Here is a 22,039-nt window from a genome sequence, read left to right on the forward strand (position 1 = left end):
CCCCAAGAGGGTTAGCCTTAGCATATGTGAAAGGCATCTTCAGGACCTCAACCTTATTATTCTAAGGATCTGAGAAGGATGTCAACATCTAAACCGCCCCTAGCTCCAGGCCATGTGAGTGTTTGGTGGGTGAGGGTGTGGGCTCAGCAGGAGGCCCAAACCAGTCCTTCCACATCAAAGGTCATCCCCTCCCGGAGTCCAGCTTTGGCAGGTTATCAAAGGGCCACTGGGTTTAAAGTCTGGTTTGGCTACCTTCCCAACTCCCTCTCCCTCCTATGCACACTCCTGTTTCTTTAAATGGCACTCTTGAACCCCAAAACAAGGAAAGGAGACAAGCAAGGCTTTGGGTTTGGGATAGTTTCACTCTGAATTCATGCTGATTTTAGAACAATGGACCAGCTGAATGAGAAGGGGTAGGGGGTCCAAGGACGGGAAACTGGTGTTCCTGCCTTGGATTTGAACACTGTCAGATCATACTGGGTGGGTGCTGCTTACTCCTTTACAAAGTCGGTTCTCCCAGTTCTGAACGATAACCTTCCTTGCCAGGAAGCAAGGACCTCAGATAAGCCTGTAATTGTGAAGAATGGCATTTCCCCCTCTTAGGAACAGGTATTTCCTCTCTTTGACATGTTTGAAAATGTGCCTGGTTTATATGTAGCTATTGGTTACCACCACCAGGGGCCAAGTGCTTTGCAGACCAAGTCTAAATTAACTGTAAATGGTTGGGGAAGTAGCTGGGACGATATGTGGACCTCAGCCCTGGGCTGTATGTATGGGCGAAGAGGCAAGTCTTTTCTCCGCTGGGTCATTGCATTCTGAATTAGCCTTTCAGAGCTGTACTTGCCTATTGCTTTCCGCAACTGGGTCAAAAAGAACCCGAGTTCTTATGCCCTGCTCATTCTAGAGAGAATGGCCAGAGAGGTGGCCAGAAAACACTTCTGTGCCTTATACACTTGCCATAAATTCAAGCAAGGAATGCAGAGCAGTAACCGATTTATGGATAGAGAGGAAAGCACCTGAACCCGAAATAGACACCACTTAAATAAGCCATCAAAGGTAGGGCATAGATACAAGTTTTGGAAAAGTACAGCTGATCACCCGTTAGGAAAAAGGGAGAAGGGAAGAAATGAGACTGAGGAGCAGGTGGGAGAAAGTGTGATCGGGACACTGACAACTGGGTCAGACGGCGTTCTGGTTGAAGGGAGGGGAAAGAGAAGGGAAGGTGGCTTCCCTGGACTCTCGCTCTGGGATGCCCAGGAATTAAGTGGGATAAGTACTTAATACAGTGCTTTGCACATATTCAGTACTCAGTAATTATGATTGAATGAATTTTCAACTATTAACCAACTGACTAGCCCTGCCCAGTGTCACCAGCTGTCAAACGGTCTCCCTGCACCGGAGGGCATGGTATCACTGAGTCCCGAGCCGACGGGGACCGATGAGCCGCTTCCTCCGGGGGAGCGGCTAGAGAGAGCCGGGCCCCGATGGGCGATGAGGCTCCGTGCTGTGGTTCTGCCTTCTATCTGCTGCCACAGCTTTTCTCAGACTGACAGGCGAGTCTCTTACCTGTCTGGCTCCTCACTGCACGATGCTTTGACAGGACCCGTGGGTGGGATGAGGCGGGGAGATGTGTGTGTGCTCCCCAGCCTCAGGTCTTGTTGTGCCCCCTTATCTGCTTGTTTCTGCTCACAGACGGGCTGCTCTTTGACTCCAGAGAAAGAACCATCAGTTTGTCTCCCTCCCTGCCGAGCTCAGTGGCTCATGCATTGCGGGCTGTTCCCAACCACATTCCCTCCCAGACTGACCCTGGAGGGGAGGGGACATGCAGCAGACAGGCTGGCTAATTAGCACAGTGTGAACTCCGAAAGGGAAAGGGAATCCAGCACAGCTGGGACCCAGAGGTCATAGGTCAGGCAAGGCCCTCCCCAACAGGCAGTGGGTTGACAGGTTTGCTCCCTCATGGTCCTCCCTGGCCCTAGCAGATTCATTCATCTTTGGAAAGAAGAGGAAAGTGTGAAAATAAAGAGTTTGGCAGCTCAAAACTACATACAGGCATGCAATGTCGCCCCTCTGCACCCCCGCACCAGCACCCACATGCATGCACACACACACACAGCACCATACACATGCAGGCACCCCACAGACACATGTAATCACACCCGTACAGGCACCACATGCATGCACACATACTCATATATGCACACCCACGTATACACCAACACCCATTTCTATTTGAAAAAGATGGAGTAAATACAAAGAGCTGTTGCTGAGTCCCAGGCCAGTGAAAATAGCTAAGCTCTTTCCTTGACTTCATCTGGTGGGGTTAGAAGAGAGGATGATTAAAAAAAAAAAATAAAGAAAACAAAGCACCAGCCCATCTGCCAAGAATACTCTGTCCTGCCAGGGCTGCACAGTTGGCAGAATAGAGGCAGAGAGCAATCAAAGGAATCGGAAATGGGTGTTTGAAAATGTACTGAGAGACAGGCTGCAGTTGTACAGTTCAGTGCCAGAGCCCAGCCCCAAGGTCCACTCCAGGACCCTGAGACCAAGATTAGAACATGAAAGCAGAAAACATGAAAAATTAATTTATCACAGTTCATCTCTACCTGAGTTATCCAAGCCCAGGATGCAGCTATCCCACCACAAGCTGTATTTCGGTCTATCCATGCCCCCCCACCTCTCTTTCTCCCTCCCCCACAACTTCTCTCTCCTCCCCCACCCAAGAAAGACTTAATATCACCTGCAGGGCAGATCATACTGCAGATCTGTATCAATATATTTGAGCATTTTCAAAAGCTTTTTTCCTCAACTCAGAAAATCACCTGAACAGTAGCCCTTTTCTCTTAATGGATGACAAGCTAAAGGGTTTTTTTTTCCTTCCCTTCGCTCAGCACCCCAGCAGCTTTAAAGTGACATTAGCCATAAAAGTGTCTGCAGTATGCAACATATCTTTGGTTTCTTAGTATTCTCCCAGCAAATTACTCCCTTGACACCCTTGGCAACTGTTTTCTGAAACCCATTCTTTTCTCCTCAAACCCACGATTCCACTAGATTGATTGGATTGCAATCCAGTTGATGCCAAGGATAGACGCTCTGAATTAGGCCCTGGGCTTTCGTCGTCCTCCTCCTTTCTCCCTTCTATCCACTGCACTCGAGGGAGGAAAAAAATCCCTAATGTGCCTAGCTCAATCCCTCCAGTCTCCAGTGAGTGAGACAGCCTGAGTATTGGTCCGGAAAAGTAGCAGTTAAACTTCTTATTATGCAACTTGTCTGCCACGCCGAAGGCCGATACTACCTGAATGGAATTCAGTACATGTTCATTTCTTTAAAATAAGAAAGAGGATAAGGTGTGGCATGTGTGTGCGTGTGTGTGTATGTATTGGCATGCCTGTGTTTGTATGTGTTTTCATGCACCAGTATGATGGATGAGTGAGGGTGTGGGTGTGTGAGACAGTGGGAGGCAGGAGAGAGAGGGGGAGGGAAAATCTCTGACTGCATCCCTCCACTCCTCCCTCCTTTCCACTCCCGCCACCCCCCAAAACTGATAGACAGAAGCCTAGGAAAGGTAGCAGCTGTGGAAGTCAACCATGGCACTGCACCCTGGGCTGTCTCAGAAATGGTCTAGACCCTCAGAAAGTGGTGGGGATGGAGAATAACGCCTCCTCTCCTTGATGACTCTGACACGGAGCGGCCCATGGAAGCCAAGACCCCTTGGGCGAGTGTTGTGATTGTGTACCATGGACTGAAAGAGGGGCGCCAGCAGCTGCAGTGACAATTCTACCGCTCTGGGGGCAGTTTGGGTGGGGAGGCGCAGGGTCTCTCCACCCTGGCCTGGCTGGGTAGTTGTGCCATCTCCTGAACCTCCCGGCCATCTCTGCGACTGCTGAAGATGGGGAGGGGGTCGTCGGTCAGGAGCTCCATGGAAGCCCAGCAGCCTGTCCTCTCTGCTGGGCCTCGGGGTCTGGTGGGGACGCGGGGAGGGGGGATTTCACCCTGAGGGTCCGGTCGCCAAGAAACCAATCTCCCAGTCTGTCCATCCTGTCCCTCCTGTCCCTCCTGTCCATCCTGTCCCAGGGCAGCAAGGCTCTTGTGTCATCTAGCAGCCCCCGACCCCCAGCCCGGGCAGGATGCCGGGAAGACCCCCCACCCCTCCACCCCCAGTTAAACTTTGCAGGGTCCTCGTCTCCCCCGTTGGACCCGGCCTTACCTGCAAGCCCTTGGACAGCGGGCAGAAGAGCACCAGGCGGGCCAGGCGCCGCAACCGCCTCATCCTGGCTGGGGCTGCAGGGTCCCCCGAAAGGCGTGGGAGAGGTGGAGGGTGAGGGTGGGGTCCCCACCGCCCCCCGACAACCCGGCAGCTCTCTTCTGGGGGCAGGGCAGGCGATGGGCAAGGGGGTGGCCAGCCCCTCTTCGGGGCTACTGCATCGGTCCAGGCGAGAGGAGGCAGCCCACCGCCCTCTCCATCCCTGCTCTGCCCCTTGTCCTTCCCGGGCAAAGCCGGCCGCCGGCCACCGGGTGGGAGGAGCAGTGGGCTAAGGCTGGAGGAGCCGGAGCCCGTGTTGCACAAACAAATCCTGCGTCCTCAGATCCCCCCAGCCCCCTTCCACTTCCCTCCTTTCTCGCTGCTGCTGCTGCTGCAAACCTGCCCCCTGGTCATGGGCTCAGCCCAGCCCCAGCCCCGCTCCGGGCTGCAGCCGCCGGACACCGCCTGCCCGAGGGTCACGGACTGAGCGCCCACTCCGGGACCCAGCCGACAGGACACTGGAGGGGACGGGAGGGGACGGGAGGGGACGGGAGGGGAGGACAGGGGCGGAGAGGAGAAGGGGGAGGAAAAGAGGATGGGGGGAAGGGGAGGGAGGGGAAAGGAGGAGAGGGGAGGGGAAAGGAACGGAGGGGAAAGGAACGGAGGGGAGAGGAGGGAAGGGAGGAGGGGGAGGGAAAAAGAGGAGAGGGAAGGGGAAAGGAGGAGAGAGGAGAAGAGGGGAAAGGAGGAGAGAGGAGGAGAAGGGAAAGGAGGAGAGAGGAGGAGAAGGGAAAGGAGGAGAGAGGAGGAGAAGGGAAAGGAGGAGAGAGGAGGAGAAGGGAAAGGAGGAGAGAGGAGAAGGGAAAGGAGGAGTGAGGAAGAGAAGGGAAAGGAAGAAAGAGGAGAAAAGGGAAAGGAGGAGAGAGGAAGAGAAGGGAAAGGAGGAAAGGGAAGGGGAAAGGAGGAGAGAGGAGGAGAAAGGAAAGGAGGAAAGGAGGAAAGGGGAGGGGAAAGGAGGAGGGGGGAAGGAAAGAAGGAGAGGGGAGGGGAAAGAAAAGGAGGAGAGGGGACCAGAGGGGAGGGGACAGGAGGAGAGAGGAGGGGAAAGGAAATGGGGAGAGGGGATGGGGAAGGAGGAGGGGAGGAGGGGAGGAGGGGGGAGGGAGGGCCGGGTTGGGGCGGGGGGCGGGGGGCGGCGGCTGCAGCAGAGATGCTCGGGCTCCCGGGCGCGTTCGGGCCCCAGCCAGGCGCTGCGGGCCCGTTAAAGGGGAGGGCGGGAGGGCGGGAGCGCGCGCGGGAGCCAGGATTTCTCACGGCCGATGGGAAAAGGACGGGGGGCTTGGACGGGGACAGGCGCCCGTTGGCGAAGGTTGGGCAGTCGGACTCGCTCAAGCAATCGATCGTAGCCATTGAGCCCTTGGAGAGTGCATGGCACTCTACTGAGCACTTGGAAGGATAATAAGAAGAATCATTATTATTATGGTATTTGTTAGCCTAAGCGCTTACTATGTGCGGGACACTGTATTAAGCGCTGGGGTGGGTCCGAGCAAACCCTTTTGGACACTGTCCCCGGCCCCTGTGGAGCTCACAGCCTCGATCCCCATTTTACAGATGAGATAGCTGAGGCACAGAGAAGTGAACTGACTGGCCCGAGGTCACACAGCGGACAAGTAGTGGGGGCTGAATTAGAACCCACTACCTTCTGACTCCCAGGCCCGTGCTCTATCCACTTTGCCATGTCGCTTCGCACTACGCCATGCTGTTCCTCGATATAACAGAGACGGTAGACATGATTCCCCATCCACAAGGAGCTTACAGTCTAGAGAGGGACACAGACGTTATTACAAATAAGAAAATCGAGGAGAGAGTTGCAGGTTGGCAGAGGTTGAGGATTTGCTCAATCAATCGAAGGGTATTTATTGAGCCCTCACTGTGTGCAAAGCGCAGTACAGTAAGAAGGTTAGCATTAGAGCAATGAAGTGTGCAGGCTGGGCTGCAGTAGGAGAGTAGCAAGGTAGGGCGGAGTAGGGTGGATTTTAACGATGTTGTGAAGGTCGAATTGACGGTATTTAGTGATGGATTGAATATGTGGGTTGAATGAGTGAGAGGAGTGAAGGATAATGCCAAGAGTATGGGCTTGTGAGACAGGAAGGATGGTGGTACCATTTACTGTGATGGGAAAATCAGATGAAGGAAAAGGTTTGGGTGGGAAGATGAGTTCGTTTTAGCCATGTTAAATTTGAGGTGTCTATGAGACTTCCAAGTAGTAATAATAATATTTTTAGTATTTCTTAAATGCTTACTATGTGCCAGGGACTGTACTAAGAGCAGAGGTGGTTACAAGCAAATTGAGTTGGACATAGTCCCTGTCCCACGTGGGGCTCACGGTCTCAATCCCCATTTTACATTTGAGGTAACTGAGGCACAGAGAAGTGAAATGACTTGCCTAAGGTCACACAGAAATCAAGTGGCAGAGCCGGGATTAGAATCTATGACCTTCTGACTCCCAGGCCTGTGCTTTATCCACTAAGCCATGTCAGTTGAAGGCAGGAGGAAATATGAGACTGCAGAGAGGGAGAGAGCTATGCTTTTCATAAGGCTTTAAAGATGGGGAAGAGTGACCGTCTGTCAAATATGAAGTGGGAGGGACTTCCAAGCTGGCAGTAGGATGTGGACGAGTGGTCAACGATGAGGTAGGTAAGCTCAAGGTATAGTGAGTAGGTTGACATTAGAGGAGCAAAGTGTGCAGGCTGGGTTGTAGTAAGAAATCAGGGAGATAAGGTAGGAGGGGGCAAGGTGATTGAGTGCTTTAAAGTCAATGAATAGGAGTTTCTGTTTGATGAGGAGGTGGATGGGCAACAATTAGAGGTTTTTGAGAAGTGGGGAAACATGGGCTGAATGGTTTAGTAGAAAATGATCTGGTCCGCAAAGTGAAATATACACTGAAGGGGGGAGAGGCAGGAGGCAGGGAGGTCTGCAAGGAGGCTGAGGCAGTAATCAAGGCAGATTAGGATAAATGCTTAGATTAACGTGGTAGCAGTTTGGATGGAGGGGAAAGAGCAGATTTTAGTGATGTTGTGAATGTCGAACCGACAGGATTTGCTGACAGATGGAATATGTGGGTTGAATGGGAGATGAATGGAAAAGAATGCCAAAGTTACAGGCTTGTGAGACAGGAAGGATGGTGGTGCTGTCCACAGTGATGGGAATGTTTGGGGGTAGAGCAAGGTTTGGGTGGGAAGATGAGGAGTTCTGTATAGGATGTTGGTGTTGATAGGGTACATTCAAGTAGAGCTATCCTGAATGCAGGAGGAAATACAAAACTGCAGAGAAGGAGAAAAGAGATGAAGATGCAGATCTGGAGATGTAGATTTGGCCCACAAAAGAGACTGAGAATGAGCAGCTAGAGAGATAGGAGGAGAACCAGGAGAGAACAATGTCAGCGAAGACAGGACGACTTTCCCAGCAGAAGGCGGGGAGGGGGGTCACCAGTGTTGAAGGCAGCTGAGAGGTTGAGGAGGATTAGGATGGAGTAAAGACCATTGGATTTGGCAAGAAGGAGATTGTTAGTGACCTTTGAGAGGGCTCCAGGTGGAGCACCACTCCAATTCTGGGACAGATTGTATGGACTCCATAAATTGCAGGACTTTTCCACATTTCCCAGTTCTCAGAGACACCTCTCCCCCTCTCCCCCACCGCCCAGACTTTTTCTCTGTGATTTGTGATTCGTGATTCCTTAAGATCAAATCTAAAGGCACGTGGTCAGTTTTAAGGAGGATTTCAGATCTACTGATGATGTATTGATATGGGACTTGCTCTTCTTAAGGAAACTTGTGATACAGAGAAAAAAATCCTCCCTTAGTTTTCCTCCTCTTTCCTTATTCTTTGGCCTCAAATCCAGAGAAGTGGGTTTAGATGGAGACTAGAAACCCCAAACCTAATTCATCCTCACCTACTTTAATATTTCCCTCTCCTCTGCCCAAGAACAATACCTCTCCATCCTTATTGACTCCCATGTCCATTTCCTGTGACAGTTATTTCAGACCTTTAACTCCCTCCTCAAGCCCCTTGCCTCCCCAACCCCCATCTCTTTCCCCTAATGATCTTGTCAGGTAGTTTATTGATAAAATTAAAACCATTAGGTGTGGTCTCTTTAAAATCTCCCCTGCTCCTCGCCAGTCCCTCTCTCCTCCTGCCCCCTCTTGGACTCTTGCATCCTTCCCAGCAGTACCTCAAAAGGAAATATCCCACCTTTTCTCAAATTCTATCCCCTCCACCTGTGCTTCTGACTTCATCTCTTCTCACCTCATCTAAGCAATTGTCCTATCCCCTTCTTCCCTCCCTCACTGCCATCTTCAACTGCACACTTTCCAATGGCTCCTTCCCCACCACCTTCAAATGCACCTTAAAAAAAAATTCTCCCTTGACCCCATGGCTCCCTCCAGTTATCTCCCCAGCTTCCTCCTACCTTTCCTCTCCAAATTTCCTGAGAGAGTTGTCTATCTACACCTGTTGCCTCCACTTCCTCTCCAAACTCCCCAAGCGAGTATTAAAACACGTGTGTGGAGCACTGTGATATGATAATAATGATATTTGTTAAGTCCTTACTTATGTGCCAAGGACTGTTCTAAGCACTTAGGAGAGTACAGTGGAGTAGAGTTGGCAGAAATGTTCCCTGCCAACAAGGAGTTTACAGACTATAGGAGAAGGCAGACATTAAAGTGGATTAGGGATAGGGAAAATTGTAAAGTAAAAAATATACATAACTATTGTGGGGATGGAGTGAATCTCTATCCCCTGAATATACTTAGATACTTAAGGTCATGGCTGGAAAGGTAGATTTGGGAGTCATCACTATAGAGATGGTAGTTCATTCATTCCTTCAATGATATTTATTGAGTGTTTACTGTGTGCAAAGCACTGTACTAAGTACTTGGGAGAGTACAATATAATATAGTTGAAGCCAAGGGAAAGAGAATGAGTTTTCCAAGGGTGTGACTGTTGATGGAGAGTAGAAGGGGACTCAGGAATGAGCCTTAAGGGGCTCCCACAGTTAGAAGGTGAGAGGTATTATTATTACTACTATTATTATATTTGTTAAGGGTATTATTATGTTACGATCATTTTTATGTTGTTTATTATATTTGTTATTATGGCATTTGTTAAGTGGTACTTTGTGCCAAATTCTGTACTTAAGCACTGGGGTAGATAGAGATTAATCAGATCAGACATAATCCCTGTCCCACATGGAACTCCCAGTTTAAGTAGATAGAGGAGAAGCCTGCAAAAGAGACAGAAGGAGCAGCCAGAGAGATGGGAGGAGAGTCAGGAGAGGACAATGTCAATGAAACCAAGATTAGAGAAGGTTTCCAGGAGAAAGGATGGTACTCAGTATTGAAGGCAGTGGAGCGGTTGTGAGAGGTTGAGGATTAGGATGGAGTAGAACCCATTTGATTTGGCAAGAAGGAGGTCACTGGTGATTTTGGACAGGGCAGTTTCCATGGAAACTGCACCAAGCCCTGTACTAAGTTGCCATTGTTTTTATGAGATGTTCTTCCCCTTGACTCGATTTATTGCCATTGTTCTTGTCTGTCTGTCTCCCCCGATTAGACTGTAAGCCCGTCAAAGGGCAGGGACTGTATCTGTTGCTGACTTGTTCATTCCAAGCGCTTAGTACAGTGCTCTGCACATAGTAAGCCCTCAATAAATACTATTGAATGAACTAAGCCCTGGAGTAGATATAAAATAATCATGTCAAACCCAGTCCCAGTACCGCATGGGACTCACAGTCTAGTAGGAAGGGAAAACAGTTATCAAATCCCTATTTTACAGATGAGAAAATGGAGGCACAAAGAAGTTAAGAGACTTACCCAAAGTCACACAGCAGATGGGTGGTAGAGCAGGATACAGGTTTGTAAACACAGGTGCCAAGCCATGGTTCTGGGAGTTGAGAGGGCTAGAAGTTCTACTGACTTGTTAGGTAACTCTGGGTAGGCCACAATCTCTTTTTGCCTAAGTTTCCTCAGCTGCAAAATAGGAATGATTATACCTTCTTAATGTTGTAATGATTAAATGGGGTAAGTAATGTAAAAGGGCTTTAGAAACATAAAAACGTCTTTTAAATCCAAATTATGGGTTGAAGGGGTTTCTCTGAGAATAGCCGACTCATCACAAAAGGGGAAACAAAGTGGCTAAGTGGAAAGGATCTAGACCTGGAAGTCAAAGGACCTGGGTTCTAATCCCAACTCTGCCACCTGGCTGCTCAATGATCTTGGGCAAGTCACTTAACTTCTCTGTTTCCTCATCTGTAAAATGAAGATTCAATACTCACTCTTCCTCCTATTTATACTGTGACCCCCATGTGGGACAAGGACTGTGTCTGACCTGATTATCTTGTAGCTACCCTAGCAGTTTAGTACAGTGCCCATTTTGTGCCAGCCTGAGGATCTAACCAGGTCTTGCTGGGAGACTCTTGGATCCCGGAGTGGATCCTGTTTGAAGGCCAAGAAATCCCAGCCCTCCCTTCCCCTTTCCTCACTTTCTCTCTGCCACATCCCTGTTCCCCTCACCCTCCCATACAGCCCCTCCCCACCCCTCCTCATCTGCCCACCACTTTTCTCCTTTGGTGCACCCAAAGGGTCACAGAGGCAAAAACCAATCCTATTATTAAGCAAAGATTCATTATTGCGCTTTGAATCCTCCGAATCACCAGGATCATTATTTTCACACTTGCCTGAGTTCTTGCTGGCTGGAGACCCGAAGAGGCTTCTGCACAGCAGTGAATGTTCCCTGAATGCATTTGTCTTGTAATTAGCAAGCACGATACTCCCCTCCTCCGTCTCCTCTGCCAGGCTTCCTGCAGCAGGCATTCTTGTAAAGGGACCTCATCATACTGTTTGTTATTGTGAGAAGCTACAAGGTCAAAATTGTGGTCCCTGAGCCCCAACCTCTCTGAGAAATAAATATCCCAGGCATCTTCCCATCTTCAAAGAACTCAAAGCCCTTTCCCATCTCCGGACCCATTTATCCTCACATCAAGGCCATTGTGTTAGCCCCATTGTGCAGATGGGTAAATTGAGGCCCAGAAAGGATGAGCAGCTCGCCCATGGGGACAGAGCAAGTGAGCAGCAGAATCCAGGGCTTCTGACTCCTAATCCTGTGCTCTTTCCCATCCAATCACTGCCCTCCGAACCCCATGGAGAGAGCAAGGAATGTGTCTGTTTATTGTTATATTTGTACTCTTCAAAGCACTTAGTACAGGCTCTGCACACGGAAAGCCCTCAATAAATACAACTGAGTGACTGAATGACTGATGGACTGTAATCTGGGGGCTGGAAGGTGAAATCGAGTCCCCTCGGAGCTGGAAACATCAGTTCTAAACCCCCTCCCCATCCATGTCACTCTCTCTCCCCTGCTTACTAACGTCACTTAGGACAGGATGCCCCAATTACTCCTGTTCATTATTCCTTGTCACAAACCCTGATCTTTCTCCCAGAAGTCCCCAGTTTGACTTCCACACAGTGACCCCCTTGAGACAGCCCATATGACTCCCTCTCACAGAGCAGAAGACAAAATCAAAGCAAACACTTGGTTAGATTTGCTCTAGGGCTCTGGGACTGGAGCCTCAGTAGCCTCAAACAGAGCCCGCAGCCCTGTCTGGGGTGGGTCTTCCTCAACTGAATCAGATTAGAAGTGAACAAGCCAGCTCTAGCAGAAATATGCCAAGTCATTAAGAGATTAGTATTGATTGTCAAAGCAAGTAAGAGAAGTTATCACTGAATAATTAATTAATCCAATCACCAATAGTTATCAACACATCTTATAGGTGGAATTTGGTCATAGTTGGAGATGAAACTCTCTCTCCTTCATTCACATTCTCTTTCTCTCTTTCCTATATCCTTCCCTAATTTTTAAAAGTGGTTCCCTCCTTATCTCAGGCTCTTCCTCTACTACTCTCTCTCCTGTCCCTCTTTGTCTATTATGACATCTGTCTTCCTGCCCAGCTGACTTCTATTTCCTCTTGGCTTTTTGCAGTTTAGGGGGTTCTTTTAGTTATTTATTAAGTGCTTATTATGTATGAGGCACTGTACTAAGTGCTGGGCTAAATATGAGCTAAGCAGGTTGGACACATTCCATACCCTAGATGGGGCTCCCAGTCTTAATCCCCATTCTTATAGATGAGGAAACTGAGGCTCAGAGAAGTGAAGTGACTTGCCCAAGGTCACAGCAGACAAGTGGCAGAGCTGGGATTAGAACCCAGGTTCTTCTTACTCCTAGACCTGTGCTTTATCCACTAGGCCATGCTGCTTCTCTGTTCTAGCATCTGTGGCTCCTTTGAGTCTCTGCGCACTACTGAGATGGACTAATATTCTCTTTAACCCCCTCCTTGAGGCTTTGCAGGAATTGGAAAGTTTCACAACCATCTGGTCCCAGCAGAGGTGCTTAAAATGCCCCACAGGTGGGGATAATGGGGCCTGGAAACCTAGTCTGTCCCTTTTCTTCTAGACCCTAACCTCCTTATGGGCAATGATAGTTTCTATCAATTCTGCTGAACTGTACTCTCCCAAGTGCTTATGCTGAGTACAGTGCAAATATAGTAAGCGCTCACTAAATACTTCATTGACTGAAAAGTGCAAGGCTATTGCACAGCTTCAAAGAAGAAATTCTGTCTCCAGGAGCAGTGCTTTCCTACCAGCATCAGCATTGACAATATTTATAGAGCAGCTATGAAGGGCTGGATATTTGGGGACTGAAGTGAAGAAATGTTAGACCCAATCCCTACCTTCGAAGAATTTTCAATCTAATAGGGCAGACAAATAGGCATAAATTGAAGAACTTAAAAGAATGAGAAACTAGATACAAATGACAAACATGAGTGCTTTAATTAGTTAATAACAAAGAGACAGATATGTGGGTGCTGAGGTGGCTATCCAGCGCTTAGAACAGTGCTTGGCAAATAGTAAATGCTTAACAAATACCATCATTATTAGGATGGTATGATCAGGAAGGTTGCCTGGGAGTGAAGGGAGTGGGGGAATTAATCAAGGACCACCCCCTGAAGAAGATGGTATTTTAGGATGGTTTTAAAGAGGGAGGGGAGTCAAGAGTTTTCATGAGGCTGAGGAGGTAGAATATTCTAGGCAGGGAGAGGTGGGTTGGAGTAGGGAGACCTGAGAGTGAAAGATAGTCAGGAGATTTGTTTGGGAGGAGTGAAGAGTGAGCTGAGGTTAAATGGTAGAAGAGAGCCAAAAGATAAAAGAGCACCAGCTGATGGAGAGCTGTGAGGCCAATGTTTAGGAGCTTTTTTGCAATGATCTAGCAGGGCAGCAGAAACCTTTAGACTGTGCCATGCTTCCAAAGTGAACAGACCTTTCCTGAGAGCTGTAAGTGCATAATACCATAGTGGGTTTTGGGAGTAGGAGTTGCTCTATCCAAAGAGTAAAGTGGGTAAGTGCTTGATGCCTCCTGCTGACATGTGCTTCCTGGGTTGGGTCTCAGAGGGTTTTATGGCCCCAAAGGACCTTCCATCACTGACTCCATCATGATCAGGGAAACCCTCCAGTGTCCTGTTTTAGCCTCCATCATGCTTCCTACTTACTCCATTCACTGCCTGACAGATGAGGGTACCTGCTGAACTAAGAGGCCTGGGAAATATGTCTTCCACTGAATGGGACCCAAGAAAGCCCCTAAAGCCAAGGGACCTTTGAACACTAGAGCTGTTGAGAAGCAATCATTTATTGAGCACTTACTCTGTGCAGAGCACTGTACTAAGCACTTGGGAAGGGTATGGGAGAAGAAGAAAGGAGGGCTTAGTTGAGGAATGGCTACTGGAGGAAATGAGCTTTTAATGAGGTTTTGTTTATTGGATTATGGTGAGGGAGGGCACTCCAGGACAGAAGTGGGATGTAGGTGAGAGGTTCAGTTAGTAGGTTGGCACTAGAGAAGCAAAGTGAGCGGGATGGATTATAGTAGGAATTCAGGGAGGGAAAAGAAGGAGCAAAGTTTTGAATGCTTTAAAACTGATGGAAAGGAATTTCTGTTTGATGCCAAGGTGAATGGGCAACCACTAGAGGTTCTTGAACATGGACTGAATAGTTTTGTAGAAAAGTGATGCGGGCAGCAGAGTAAAGTATGGTCTGTAGTGGGGAGAGACAGGAAGTAGGGAGATAAAGGAGAAGGCTGATGCAATAATCAAGATGGGATAGTATGAGTGTTACCGATTTGTTAACGATTTGTACATTCCAAGCACTTAGTACAGTGCTCTGCACATAATAAACGCTCAATAAATATTATTAAATGAATGAATGAGTGCTTAGATTATTGTGGTTGCAGTTTGGATGGAGAGAAAAGGATGAATTTTAGTGTTGTGAAGGTATTTATGGCTCAAATGAATTTACTGAGCACTTACTCTGTGCAGAGCACTGTACAATAGTGATTACAATACAACAGAGTTGGTTTGACACATTCCTGATCACAGGTAGCTTGATATGTCCTGGTATTCAAATATTTACCTAAGTCTGTCTTCACATTTGTCAGGCAGAGTGCAGGAATAGTAGAAGAGAGCTTCAACACCATACCTTGAAGTCCTCTGTCATAAGAGTATGAGACCAGCATCAAGACCAATAAATGGGTTAAACTCAGGTCATTCCAGCCCAGTCTTCTGTGACAATAAGGTATCTGGAAGGATAATGTGATGGCTTCCCTCTGAAAGCTTGAGAATGTGCTATCTAGCAGCCCAAATGCTTCCCCTTTACATTCCTAACTTTCATTTTAATAACCCTAAAGGGACCTCTCTCTTGTCCATGCATTTCTTTAAACCTTCCCTGAATCTACTGATATTTTTCACCCACACAGCTGTGATAGTTATGGATTCCATAATGCTTTACTATCTGTCTTTGAAGAATTGTTTCCTTTGAATCTTCCACTTTTAAATTTCAATGGATGTTCCCTCATCCTGGTGCTTGTGTGAGTGGGGCTGGGGTAGGGAAATGGTGAACAGCAGTTGATTGATTTCTGCCAACTCAGTGACTTCTAGCTTCCACTAGACTGTGGAAGCTCTCACTGTGTGAAGGAAACGTGTCTATCATCTCATATTGTACTCCCCCAAGCACTTAGTACGGTGCTCTGCACACAGTAAGCATAGTAAGCACTCAATAAATACCTGAACTGGTTGCCTCTGGGCTCTTCCACAGGCAGCACTGGGGTTGAGTTGAGACCTCTGAAGACACCACAGAAACATATCTTTTGTGGGGTCTTGGCTGGCTGGATCTGTCACTCTGAAGGGCCTCACAAAATCATCTCAACCCTCCCCCTGCCTCCAGAATCTAAACTGCCCTAGGCAAGTGCTCATTCTTAAAAAGCACCTGGGAAATAAATATCTTTTTTACCCACCTGAGTCCAATGTTCACCACTTCCCACTGCCAGAAAGTTCTTCTAAATCCCCACAACCTTCCTGATGCAATTTAAAGCCGTTCTCTCTTCGGTCCTCAGTGGAGACAAGGAACAGCTGGCTGCCACCCACCTCCGTATGGTGATCTGTCAGAGGTTGGAAGGCATTTCTCAGGTCTGGGGGAGGGTGGAGGGCAATGAGATGCTTTTGTTTTTTTCTCAATAAGAATGGGAAGCTTAGGAGTCCACTGACCTGTGACTCTCAGACCCGGTTTTGGAGTTTTGTCTGATTAAAGGGCTCTGTCCTAGGCCCCAGGTCTGAGCCAAAATCATCCCAGTAGAATTCTGCCTTGTATCACCTGCTCCCCTGCCCTAGCTTCCTCTGTCTGCCAAGGCACCCATGTTGGCCTCCCACCTCTACGACCTTACTTCCACTAGGATATCTTAACCTGAGGTGTCAGGGGGAGGGAGAGGAGGTATATAATAATGTTGGTATTTGTTAAGCGCTTACTATGTGCAGAGCACTGTTCTAAGTGCTGGGGTAGATACAGGGTAATCAGGTTGTCCCACGTGAGGCTCACAGTTAATCTCCATTTTACAGAGGAGGTAACTGAGGCACAGAGAAGTGAAGGGAGGATCCCTGAGCTGGAAACCATGATGCCTAAATCCAACTCCTGACTCCACCCCAAAGTAATAGCCTGGATGAGGGTCTAGGAGACCCCTTGTACCTCCATGCCCCAGGGAAGGCTCTTAGCCTTGGCCAAGGGAGGGGGCTGACACCATCTGGTCCAGAGAGAAGGGCCCTCTTTTTGAGGTTTGCTGAGGGCATGATGGTGGGTGTCTCTGCAGTGAAACTGAGCCAAGTGTCCTCATTCTGGACTCTCACAATATCTGTGGTTGATCATCTCGGCAGGAGCCTTCCTCTCAGCCTCCTGATTAACTTGTTTTAGTTCCTCTCTAGCAATTCAGACCACCAGAGCTCCTGATAATCTTCCCTAAATTAGCTTCCCACAGATGCATTGCCCTGCCCTCCTGCCTCCTGATAAATGACTACCTGAAGGTGAAGAGGGGACTTGGGGCAGGGTGCTTCCATCCCATGCTAACAAATCCATGCCTTAGGAGAGACCACAGCAGGTTTCATTTCTTTTTCTTCTCTCTAAATTCACATCTCGCCGAGGAATGGAGGGCTCGCTCTGGCAGCAGGAGGCTGAGAGCCTTTGGGGTGTGTGAAGAGATGAGCTGATGCTACAGCCATCTGCGTTTTGACTTCACAAGTTGTTTCAGAGGCTGGGAAAGGGGTGGGTGGGGGCATTTTGGGGCCCCAGGGGAAGCAGGAGGGAGGAGAGGCTGCCCTTCCAACTGGCAGCCTGAGAGAGGGTCTTTCCAACTGCATTCACCTTCTGCTTGCCTTACACCCTCAGCAGCTCTTAGAGAGAAAATACAGCTCCTGCTTTCAGGGGGCTGAGGAATTGGTATTCATTCAATAGTATTTATTGAGCGTTTATTATGTGCAGAGCACTGTACTAAGCACTTGGAATGTACAAATCGGTAACAGATAGAGACAGTCCCTGCCCTTTGACGGGCTTACAGTCTTGTGGTGTGACCTAGTAGAAAGAGCACAAGACTGGGAGTTAGGAGACCTGGGTTCTAATCCTGACCCTGCTTCTGTGTGCTTCTGACACTGGGCTTCTGTGTGACCTTGGGCAAGTCACCTGATGTCTTTGGACCTCAGTTTCTTCAACTGTAAACTGAGGAGTAAATCCATGGAGAGTAAATACATGTTCTCCCCCTCTCTTAGTCTCTGAGCTCCATGTGGGATAAGGACTGCTGTGTTCAGACTGAGGATCTCGTATCTACCGCAGTGCTAAGCATAGTGCCTGGAACATAAGGGCTTAACAAATGCCACAGTTACCAGTAGTAGTAATACTATATATTAAGCATTAGCTATGTATACGCCATTTACTAAGTACTGGAAAACCAATCCATACATACTGTATGTGTAAATAGATACAGTCCTTTTTAAACTTCAATAATTGTAGAGAAAAACTCACAGGTCAACAACAGGAGCAAGAAACAAAATCTCCAAATGGGGAGTCCCCTCTTGACTATAAACTATGACTATGTGGGCAGGGAATATGTCTATTAATTCGGTTATACTGTACTCTCCCAAGTGCTTAGAACTGTGCTTTGCATATGGTAAACACCCAATAAATATGATTGATTGGAAAGGGAGCTTCATAGCCTTTCACCACTGTTTCCTGGCTCCCTGGCAACCTTTTAGATTATACCTAGGATCAGCCTTCTCATTCCTGCCTGTGACCTAAGGATAGAGTTGCCCTTTGGGGAGCGAAAACTGAAATAGTTTCCCAGGGTGGTAGGCAGCACTTAATAATAATAATCACTGCGCTATTTGCAAGTGCTTGCTATGGGCCAAGTACTGTTTTAAGGGCTGGGGTAGATACAAGATCGTCAGGTCCCTTATGGGGCTCACATTTTAAGTAGGTGGGAGAACAAACCTTGAATCCCCATTGTATAGATGAGGGAAGTGGGGCCTAGAGAAGTTAAATCATTTGCCCAAGGTGACACAGTAAGCAATTGGTTGAGCTGGGATTAAAATCCACGTCCTCTGATAGCACCAGGCCTATGCTCTTTCACTTGGCCACACTTCACTTCTACTCGCTCTTTCAGGAAGCACCTGTTCTCTACCTGCTCTCCTCCTCTTCCTCAGCCCCCTAATGGTCTATCAGCCCACTGGCCCACAAAATGGAGCAACCATTCTGTTTTCTCAGGGTTTTGGAGGGGAGGAGTATCTACTTACCTTTTGGGAACACTCATGTAAATACAAACTGGCTTGTAGCTCCATCTCCCCCTCTTCCTCCCCACCTCACTCATGCCACCTGCTGCATTCTTCATTCAGTGGAATTTCCTAACAGAAGATGCCACAGACCAAACCCATACTACCACATACACCATTTTAAAGAGACTCATCTTTCCCTTTAACATACAAAATTCCATATCCCAGGTTACCCAGACAAAAATATTTCCCCACCCCAAGGGGTTTAAGGCTGAATCTGAGTAATGAAAAGCCATGAAGGGAAATGGCTTCACCGCTGCCTGTTGCTTTTAACCGTGAAATTAGCTTGGGTGCTGGCCATACTGTGAGTTCTGAACTCTGTGTGGCAGGTGAAAGTATTCCCTTAAACATATGACCAAGCTGATAAAAATTATTATTATGGTATTTAAGTGCTTACTATGAGCCAAGCAATGTTCTAAGCTCTGGGGTAGATACAAGGTAATGGGGTTGTCCAATATGGGGCTCACTGTCTTTGTCCCTATTTTACAAATGAGATAAGTGAGACACAGAGAAATTAAGTGGCTTGCCCAAGGTCACACAGCAGAGACGTGGCAGAGCTGGGATTAGAACCCATGCCCTCTGACCTGTGCTCTTGCCACTAAGCTACTGTTTTCTAGATGTCTGGCAGCTGACCTGACTGGGTTTTTTCATCTTCAGTGGGATTCATTGAGCGCTTTCTATGTGCAAAGCACTATACTAAGCATTTAATCACTTTTGGGTGGTGATTCAAGCCCATCCAGGCTCCTGATGTTCCAGTGTTCCTACTCTTTTGAAGATTAAAAACTACTGTCAAATTATGAAAGAACCCCAAGAACTCTCCTCAATAATGCATTCCATTTGAGAATTCATCCAATTCTCCAGGTTTGGAGAGGGCCCCAAAGCGGCCAAAAGGGCCTCCTTACCTGTAATTTATTTGGATATCTGTCCCTCACACTAGATTATAAGCTTCTTGGGGTCAGAGATCATCTCTACCTATTCTATTTTCCTCTCCCAAGCTCTTGTACAGTGCTCTGCACACAGTGAACACTTAATAGATACCACTGACTGCTGGAGTGAGTGATTTTAATAGAAGGCCCTTATGTCCCATTTGCTCTCCCCTCCTCCACCACCCTCTCATAGAAAGATGTAGGGAGAGTGTCTCACTTCCTGTTCCTCCTTCAGTGTTTCAAAGTTTAGAAACATCAAGATGAATTTTCCCTCTCTGTAACTGGGTGGTGAAGACTAATGCAAAACCTCTGGTGTACTGGGGCAAGATCTTTCAGCTGGTCCCTGTTGTGAATCTGAATCAACCTCCTGGCTGATATTTAACTGACATTATGCATATTAGAATCCGCTCTTGTCTTACTTGTTCCTTCTAGCTGTGCAGGATGCTTTTTCGGCGATTATGCATAATGCTTGAGCTCTGTGCTTCTGTCCCTGAGAGATTATCCTGTTTCAGTCCTCTGCTGTGGGATGCCTGCAAGGTGAGTGGTACGGGATTAGAGAAGGGGACTGAATTCAAATGCCACTAGTGTCTCTCCAAACAGCTCCGACTCCTGATTCAACATGACAGGTCTGAAGTTTCTGCTTTCCCTCTGGGAAAATCTGCTCCTGAGAGAATTGGTTCCGATCCAATTGGATTTCCTCTATTAAGGATAAGTTCCATGATCAATTCTGAAGTCTCCAGATGAAACCAGTAGGAAGACAAAGATACAGCAATCCTGTAGGGAGTCTCTTTTCTTCCTGGCTGGTCTGATTCTGCAATTACTCTGGGATTTGTTAAAAATAAAAAAAGGAAAAACAAAACCTTTCCTGTTTGCTCTTATGCTGCTGCATGTGTAACTGTTCCTCTGCTCTCTGTTTGCACACTGAAACCTTCTTCAGACATTTTGTGGTGGTTTTCAGTCAGTGTTTAGTCTCAAGCTTGTTGAAACCAGGCAGTTGAATTGCAGTGACGTTAAATAAATCACATTCTTGTTAATGTTCCTAGCAGGAAGAGAGAGAGAGGAAAGAAAAAGAGAAAATGAGAAAGAACGAGAGAGAGGAGAGGATGAGAGATGAAAGAGAGAGAGAAGGGAGAGAGGAGAGGATGAGAGAAAAAAGAGAGAGAAGGGAGAGCGAGCTCCTCACGTAAGTCAGTTGTCAGATCAATTGGACCAACTGAGGCAAGAAGCAGCAGTCCAGCTTCCCCTCAGGTTATTATGCCTGAGAACTGTGGACCAGTAAGAATGAGTGTTTTCTGAGAGCTGTTCCCATGGGGAATGGGTCCATCAGGCTGAGGAAGAGTGGGAAAGCGAGAGAAGATTCCCCTGGGAGAGGGCATGGGGATGGGACCATAAGGGTGCTGAGAATTCTGAGAAATCCTCTGAGGGGTTCCCCGCACTTGATTCACAGCTGGCCTTGCCCTAAAGTATCAGCTAATGGAAGCAGGACCTGGCAGAGTTAATGTTACTGGGTACAGCAGTTACAATTAGAAATTCAAATGAGGCCTGAGGCCTGAGGTTCTGACCCAGCTACCTGCCTGCTTCCCTCCCTTTGCAGTGATTGCTGCCTCTCTCATTACTTGTTATGAATGGCCCCAGCTTTAAGGCTAATAACAAATAATTATGGTATTTGTTAACTACTAACTCAGTGCTAAGCACTGTTTTAAGCACTGGAGTAGATGCATGGTAAGTAGGCTTTCCCATGGGCGGCTCGGTCTTAATCCCCCTTTTACAGATGAGGTAACTGAGGCACAGAGAAGTGAAAAGATTTGTCCAAGGTCGCACAGCAGTAAAGTGGCGGAGCCGGAATTAGAGCCCAAGTCCTCTGACTCCCAAGCCTGTGTTCTTCCTACTAGGCCATGACGGTGGGCAGTCCCCAAACCACTGGTAGCTTGCCTGGGCCCATCTCCCTGCTCCCACTTTCTCTCTGTCCCAGCAGGGAAAGTCTATGTTTGGGGACTTGGACGTCTGCCAAGTGGGGGTAATGTTCCAGGAGAGTTCCCCTCCCCACAGCCCCATATTCTAAACAGAAACCCTGGTCAAGCATCAATGTGGCCACCAACCGCCAAGCCAGGATTCTAACTCCTGTTCCTGCCCGAATCAGCCACCAAACCAGCTCCCGGAAGCAGAGTGGCCTCTAAATAACTGTGGTATTTGTTAAGTGCTTACTATGTCCTCAGCACTGTACTAAGTGCTAGGGTGGATACAAGCAAATTGGGTTGGACTCAGCTCCTGTCTCACGAGGGGCTCACCATCTCAATCCCCATTTTACAGATGAGTAACTGAGGCCCAGAGAAGTGAAGTGACTTGCTCAAAGTCATATAACAGGCAAGTGGTGGAGCTGGGATTAGAGCCCATAACCTTCTGACTCCCAGGCCCGTGTTCTATCCACTATGTCATGCAGCTCCTTCCACGGGGCACACTACTGCCGGCTGAAACAGTCTTGGCGAGCAGGTCAACTGACTCACAGTGAAATCTTCCACCCTCTTATTTAGCCTGTGAGCCCCATGGGGGACAGGGACTGTGACCCAACTGATTATCTAGTATCTACCCCAGGGCTTAGTAAAGTGCTTGGCCCATAGTAAGTGCTTA

At 48.0% G+C, this 22,039-nt stretch overlaps 1 protein-coding gene across 3 annotated transcripts in view; it reads right to left on the reverse strand.

Annotated features, from left to right (window-relative positions):
• DIPK1B (divergent protein kinase domain 1B) overlaps nt 1-4,805 on the reverse strand; it is a 62,673-nt gene extending 57,868 nt beyond the window's left edge. For 2 of the 3 annotated variants that reach the window (XM_029064116.1, XM_029064114.1), the window contains exon 1: nt 4,208-4,805. In XM_029064116.1, coding sequence (XP_028919949.1) covers nt 4,208-4,270 — 63 coding nt within the window. In that variant the 5' untranslated portion in view covers nt 4,271-4,805. Of the gene's footprint in view, nt 1-1,566; nt 1,678-4,207 lie in introns of those variants that run through there. The other variant, XM_029064117.2, reaches the window with a different exon arrangement.
• Nucleotides 4,806-22,039: the final 17,234 nt, after the last annotated feature.

This window comes from Ornithorhynchus anatinus, chromosome 4, assembly GCF_004115215.2.
Source record: "Ornithorhynchus anatinus isolate Pmale09 chromosome 4, mOrnAna1.pri.v4, whole genome shotgun sequence".
Classification (NCBI taxonomy): domain Eukaryota; kingdom Metazoa; phylum Chordata; class Mammalia; order Monotremata; family Ornithorhynchidae; genus Ornithorhynchus; species Ornithorhynchus anatinus.